The sequence below is a fragment of the Triticum aestivum genome, chromosome 3A (assembly GCF_018294505.1).
Source record: "Triticum aestivum cultivar Chinese Spring chromosome 3A, IWGSC CS RefSeq v2.1, whole genome shotgun sequence".
Lineage (NCBI taxonomy): Eukaryota > Viridiplantae > Streptophyta > Magnoliopsida > Poales > Poaceae > Triticum > Triticum aestivum.
This window is the reverse complement of record NC_057800.1, coordinates 699673374-699681017: the sequence shown is the minus strand read 5'-3', so window position 1 is coordinate 699681017 and position 7644 is coordinate 699673374. Positions and strand designations below refer to the sequence as shown.

The following is a 7644-nucleotide window of genomic DNA, read 5'->3' as shown; positions in this document are numbered from 1 at the left end:
ACCACGGACGTTCCAACTGAGCGTGTTGATTGGCTATATTAGCATGGACACACCATCGTGCACATAAACCTGACGGTCCTGACCATGTAGCAAGAAAGGACACAGAACGTAGCCATTGAAATAGCTGTCCAACTGGAGCAGTACAACACCGCATGTAACCCAACACAAGGCAACGCCATGCACCCCTGATACAACACACACACCTAAAAACAAAAGCAACAGAGCCACCCCACGACACATTACTTAGTTGGACTAACATAATCAACTAAAACAGCCCAACTTAGCCCAAGCATGCAGACTGGGAGATCAAGCCGTAGCCGGCTGCGATCCCACGACTTCCTGTGCTAGATGGCCCTCTTGAGCAAGCTCCAGCGCACCCTCACCACCATGGTCCAGCAGTGCGTCCTCGACACCGTTGACAGCAGCAGCATCAAGGTGGAAGAACTCCCTCATGGCCATGATCACCTCTGGAGCCAGCTGCTCCTTAAACTTGGCTGTGAAGTCGTTCAAGGTAGCCTCAGTAACGTCTTCTCCGTCTCTTGTGATTCCCACTGTGCGACAGACGAGCTTCTCCGCCACCTTGGCTGCTGGAGCTGCAACAACACCTGCACCCGCTCGTTTGATCCTTTGCAGCGAGAGGCCGCCCTTGTTGGAGATTTTAACTCCTGCCAGCGTGTTCCGTCAAGCCACTGGAGGGCTGGGACGAGGCGACGCAGGCGGGGCAAGGATGCCCAGCTGCCGCTCCTCGAAGATGGGCGCCAGGGTCTCCTCTCCGTCTTGTGCGGCGCGACAATGCACCGGGGAGGGGGTACGCCTTATGGTGCCGATGCAGACCAGCGGCGGCGTTGGTGATGACTGGAAGCCAGGTGCACCATCGCCTCAGGCAAGCACGGCTCGAGCAGAGGCTGGCTATGAGTCGCACCCAACAGGGGGAGCTCCTGGTCTCATCACGTTTAGAAGCAGGGCTTGGCGGCAGGACGGTGGTTGGGGAGAGCGGCGGAGACACCGGTGGAGTGCGCTCATCTTGGGATTGCTGCGTGGAGGAGCGAGGCGAGGCATGACAGACGGGGCTGCGCCCTCGCGCAAGCTGTTGCGCCGGCAGCTGGACGGGCAGCAGCTCGAGGTCACGAGTTGGCACACCACTACCCGATCCCGAGCCTCGCAGAACTGCAGCAGAGCCGGGGCACCCAGTGTGTGAAATGTAACCGCATCCTAATACATGCAGTAACAACTAGTAGCTGATGAGAGGTGGCTTTCAACACACTTTACAACCGCAGTTACAACAGGAAAGCGGCGGCGTGGGACCTGGCCTGATAACCCTTTCCTCCGCTTATCACTACAGATTCTCCTTGCGCTTATGTCAAGGTTGAATATCAGAAGAAGCATCAATCAATTCCCTTAAATGGTTAGCAGCTAAAGATATGTTGTTACAGATAACTCCTAACGATGCAATAGGAAGACAAAATTATAGCACATGTCAATGCCTAACCAGGCGCGATGGGTTCATGACTATAAAATCAGGTGCGAGTTGCTGGTCAACAAAGAGGATAAGCTGCCTTTTTTCAACGTCACCTACAACAAAAGCTGGAATCACGAAACTAATGCTGAACACTCATATAGTACTACGAAGACATGGAACAATCTCAAGACAACCTTGATAAAAGGCCAAGTCAATTCTTCATCAGTAAAGAAAAACAGAGACGCGAGGCAAACCAATTGGCAAATATTTCAAACACTGACCAAAATGACTTGATAATTTTAGCATCGACATGCACAGTAGCCACTCCTGCCCAAAAGGATATCCAAAGAAAAATAAATTTCATGCAACCATGTGACAGTCAGAGCTTCTTGATCACAGCTTTGTATACATCAACAAAGAAGCTAGTGGATTTGGATTCACAACACCTATCGATTAAAACAGGAGCCAAGTGAAGCATTATTTCCTTAAATGGTCATGAATAAAAATCATGTGCAACTTGCTGGTCAACACAGAGGATAATTTGCCTTAATTCCATGCTCAGCTACAACAAAACCTGGAACCACGAAACTAATATATATTTGCTGAACATTTACTATGAAGACATGGGATAATCTCCAGAAAACAAGACAATATCAAGAAAAGGCCAAGTCAATTCTTCATCAGTAATCAGCTAAGAACAGGCAGATCGATTGACATATTTCAGACACTGACAAAAATGACTTGGTAATTTTAGCATCCACCTGCACAGTAGCCACTTCTCCCAAAAGGATATCCAAAGAAAAATAAATTTCATGCAACCATGTAATAGTCAGAGCTTCTTGATCATAAGTTGATAACTCTGTGCACATCAACAAAGAAACAATTGAATTCATACTACCTATTGCTTAAAGTGGAACCAAATGAAACAATATTTCCTTAAATGGTTAGCAACTAAAATGAAATGATAGATAATTGCTTACAATGATAAGAAGCTAATGTGAAATAATGGATATAATTCCAAACGATGAACCAGAAAGTAGGATTTATAACAGAATATTTCATTATAGAACCATATGGAATGGATTCTTGAACAAGAAGAATAACAACAGAACTCACTGCTAGGTTGAGTACAAAATGCAGTCATTTATTCAATTTACGTGCGGTGTTTCAAGCCCTTATAGACATATAGAGACAAAAGGCAGGTAGATTGCCACATAGTAAGAACTGAGAAGACCACTAGATAAAAGAGTAAACTAATCCTTCAGTTCAAAACAATAGAAACATCACATATAATAGTTCGCACATATTTGAAACACATATCAAAATGACTTGCTAATTTTAGAATTAACATGCACAGTGGTCACTGCCTTCAACATGAAAGGGTGACAGAACAAGCATAGATTGCACGGAACTACATAAGAATAACAGTTTCTTGATCATATAACTTTATATGTATCAACAAAGGAGCTAATGGAACATACGGGTCCAACTCATGCATACTGTAGCTTATGAGGATACAAACGTTTAGGCCATTAAGAAGAACCCACTCACTCAACAGCCCTCAGATGAAAGGTGGAGCATTCACAACATAACCCTCTAGCGCCGGAAAGAATGTATGCGGAACAAGAGTTTGTTTGAGCTGAAGTTGAGTAAGACAGAGGTCTTCACGGTAGAAACTTCCAACCAACTTGCCATCCATGTTAATCTGAAACAGCCCATTGCCAAATCGTGATAGCACGAGCAACTCACAATTGCCATCGGGCACAACCACAATCAACATATCGCCATGCTTCACCCTAACCTGCCTCATGTCACACTGCATCTTGATCTCCTCAAACGGCAATTCAAAGCGGTATTTTAAGGTCCAGACCTCGCTTTCGTAGTCCTGCATCATCCATATGCCAATGATTTTGTCTTTGTCATTAGAGCAGGCCACGCCGAGAATGCCATCCATTTCAAACATGCCAGCAAATAGGCCATCGCTGCTAGGAACGACTGGACCACGCATCCGCCGGAACGACTCAGCTGTGGTGTCGAATGCCATTATCACTTTGGCTGCACTCTCATACTGCTGCAGGTGCCAATGCAGGCTACCACGGGAGAGAACAGCACTGGAACACATTTCATCCACCTCCGGCAGCCATCCGATGTTCTTCAGTGGATGGACGGAGCCCAATGCGAAGATGTAGCATGCATCAGTCGCCGGATCTTCATCTCTCGGGCAGACGAGTACTCGGTACTCGCCAGTCGGGCCGTGCCGATACATCCCCAAAGCCAGAGGCACGAAACCGGAAAGCGTCGGCAAGCAAGCAAACTGACGAGTGGCCGGGTTGCAGACACAGAACCTTGGAACACCCCTGCCATAGTCGGTGAGGAGGAGTAGACCGTCACAGGAGGCTTCCAGACTGGAGTCGTCGTCAAGCCGGGCGACGGGTTGGAGCTGGGCGGCGGCGGCACCCCGGTTGTCGAAGGCGAGTAAGCTTTGGCCGCCGTGGTATTCCTGGAAGGCGATGGGGAGGTTGGGCTGACGGGCGTGGTGGGCGGCGAGGAAGTCGCGGGCGGAGGTGGCGCTGCGCCAGGCGCGGCAGACGGCGCGGCAGCGGAGGAGGGATTTTGGGGGCAGGCGGACGAGGATCTCCCATACCACGACCTCTTCCGGGAGGCCGCCATGGGGAGGAGTCGCTGCTGCCGTCGCCATGGCCGCCGCGCTGGGTGGCGGCGGAGGTAGGTCAGGAGAATGTATCCAGTGCAACGAGCTAACTCGTGTAACGAGTGCACCAGCTGCACATGACCCGTCAGATTGGAATCAAAGGGACAGGATCTGGGCTGCTGGTACATTTTACAAAGGGAACCTTGTAGTATTATTGAATGCTACGAATAGTACTGCCCAATCCTGTATTGATGTACCAATCTGAGCCAGAAAATATCCTGCTGTTGTTTGCGGAGACGTGATCAAACCGAACTTTTTTGTTTGACCAAGTTGAAAAATCATTTTCTTAAGTTTTAAAAAGAGATTTTCTTCAGTAGTCTTGGTTACTGTGACCAATCCATTAGTAGTGAGAGTAAATTTTGACACACTTGTTCTACACATGCAATACTCACCTTTGAACTGATGCAACGAGTATATATAACAAAAAAACTGAACGAACTACACCTGCAAACAGTGATTTTCTTCTAATAGACACAGATTTAATGGATACACTCATCTGTGAGGTTTCTAGTTACAACCGTACATTACATAGCTTAACTGTATCCATCAAGTGTGATTGTCAGGTAACATATCTCAAGGCTTAACACTAACCTAAACGAGCAAGCTTATCAAAATACCCAAACCACACAAACCAACCCCAGTTACATCAACTCACGGCTTAACACTAATCATGGATTGCATGGTGCCATCCCCTCTGGTTCCCGTTGCACTTCACTGAATATGTACTGGCTCTGAAACTCCAAGTACGAACAATACAACTGCCTGGTAGAAAGAAACATGATTCTATCATATAAGGGGTAGCCTGCAGTCCAAAGAACAATTCAGGAAAAAAAACAGAACTTAAGCGATCCAGGCAAGGCCATGCTAAGATCAAAAGTGATTTGGTTGGACAACAATTGTCTTTATAATGCTGAAAAACTAAGACATATTTGCAGAATTAAATCTTGTTTGTCTATTAGAAGTGTCTCACTTGCTAAAGTACAGAGCAAGAATTTCTGATGATGATGCTAAAAATATCTATTACAGATGAACATCTTCTCACTTATCTTCCAAGTTTCAGATGATGATGCTGAACATGTTCTCAATTATCTTCCAAGTTTCAGATGTTGAATGATGCTGAACATGTTCTCACTTATCTTCAAAGTTTCAGATGCTGCTGTTGCTGCTGCAGTACAGAGCAACAACACACATGAGAAAAAGGAATTGTGCTCAATACACATAATAATAAGGTTGCGCTAATTGGCCAAATAGTCACATGAGCACAATGTATAGCAGTTGTCTGCAAAATGAAGTTACACATAAATACAAATCAAATCTTGAAATCTATGTGAAGCTAGGCTTAGCAATTCCCTTTCTAGGTCATACAATCAACTTCCTGAAGCTAACAGTAAGGCTCATTCAGAGTTACATAGAATAATTATACAGAACTGGATAAACCAATCATATGCATGCTTCAACAAAACACCTGCAAATGTGAGCTTCTAGTTCTAGGTAATCATTTTTCACGTAAAAACTATTGCGTGTACACATCACAGGAAAAAGTAGTAATTGACATCACAGAAAAAAGGTAGTAATGAACAAACTCTTGCCGTGTACGCGGGCTCACAGGTAATCATTTTTCACATACATATTCAGTCGTTCATGTACGAATTTAGTATAAATTGAGCGAAGTACTTGACTAATTATCAGAGCAGACATAGCACATCTATATTCCACTCTAACAATTGTAATTAGTGATAAAATTTCACCATTATGGTTGCATCTCGTACATAAATTCAGTGCCCATACTGTCCAATTTCTGAAATGGGTTCAAACGAATTGGGGCAACTGAGGAGGAATCAGAAGAACCAATATGGCTGCCCATGAATAATATAAAAACGAAATACAGTGCACATACCTCGGATCGTTGAGCTGTAATGGCGGATGGACGGATCCTATGCAGCAGTACGGTCCATCCACAGAGCTACAACCTCGCGTCGCTACATAGGCGCAATCACACCGAGCCGCCGCTCAACTACATGGTTTGGATCCTGGGCGCTGGTGTTTCAACGCCGGCGGTCCCAGAGAGAGAGAGAGGGAGTTCTCGAGGAAGAGGAGAGGGAGACGCCAAGTCACCCAATTTTTCTGCTAACCCTAGCTGAACCTAGCGCCTGGTTCAGTGGTACAGAAGATGGCGAAAGGGGAAGACACAAAGTGGAGTTTGGAGGTTGTTTGGCTCGATTTTGCTACACTTCAAGGCCCCTTTGCAAAATGTACCAGCACCCACATCTTTGATTGATCCTGTCCCTCATATTCCAATCTGACCGCTCATGTGCAGCCGGCGCATCTGGTGCACGAGTTGGCTCGTTGCACTGGATACGTTCTCGGTAGGTCAGATCCAGGTCTTTCTCAATCTCAACACAGATGCATCATTTGGGCTAGCTCGTAAACGGGCTGGGCTTAGCTGAACTTCGTTTGCAAGCTTTTGCCGTATAAAAAGCTGCTTAAGACAGATTTTTTTCCTTTTATTTTTAAACACAGTACAAACGCAGACGCTCATACATACGCACATATAATCACCCCTATGAACGCACGCTTGCACACTCTATCCTCATGAACACCTCCGAGAGACTGAGCTCTGGTGGGCTGAGGATACCACTGTTGTCATAACCACCCAACCATATGTTGGTCCACAATATTTTTTGCTTTTGAATTTTCCTTACAACAGTTTCTTATTGAATTTCCTTGTGACAGTTTGATACCATAGAAGCCTGCCGATATCATCCTTTCCTTGGTGGCATGCTATCGTACCTTAGCTTTATATAGAAGACAGGGATTAGTTACAAGAGATACTGGGAATGATATATGAAAGACAATGGCAAATTGAACGGTGGTGAGGATATGTACTGGTGAAACCTCTGCCGTCCATCACCTGCATTGAGATTCATGTTAGCTTTGTATAGCTATAATCTGAGGGATCTTTTCATGAGCAATACACAAGGTTGCAGAGAGAAATGCAAGTGATTTTGTCAAGTCGTCTCAGCTTTCTTACAGGAGAGAGGGCAAGAGAGTGGAGAGAAGGACCCTTGCGTCCATTCTCTCTCCATGCAAAATATGTTTATGTAATTTCAATGACATGTTTTAAGTGATTGATATATTTTAAACCAAATCTCGGTTTTTACAAGTTTTTATACACATTTGAATTCGTAGCCGGAAGATCTTCAAAACATAATCAATCTTTGATATATCTCGATAACTTATTTTCATTGTTTCAGTTAGATTTGAAATCAGTTTCATACACATTACACTCTTCCATATTTGAAACAATTCCATACATTGAAACAATCAATTTCACATATTAGAAGATAGTTAAGTTATTTCATTTTACTAAGGGAGCCGCTACGCGTCGGCCGACGGATGTATTAGAAAACATCCGCCGCATGAAGCTTCGTTGGATCAGCGTCCTGATAGCCGTCGGATCTAACCACCGCGCGCG

The 7644-nt window shown here is 45.2% G+C and overlaps 1 protein-coding gene across 1 annotated transcript; it reads right to left on the bottom strand.

Annotated features, from left to right (window-relative positions):
* Positions 1 to 2778: 2778 nt before the first annotated feature.
* LOC123059238 (F-box protein At5g49610-like) lies at positions 2779 to 4206 on the bottom strand. Its single transcript, XM_044481850.1, has one exon. It carries the CDS (start codon positions 4155 to 4157, stop codon positions 3021 to 3023), a length of 1137 nt encoding a protein of 378 aa, XP_044337785.1. The 5' UTR covers positions 4158 to 4206; the 3' UTR covers positions 2779 to 3020.
* Positions 4207 to 7644: the final 3438 nt, after the last annotated feature.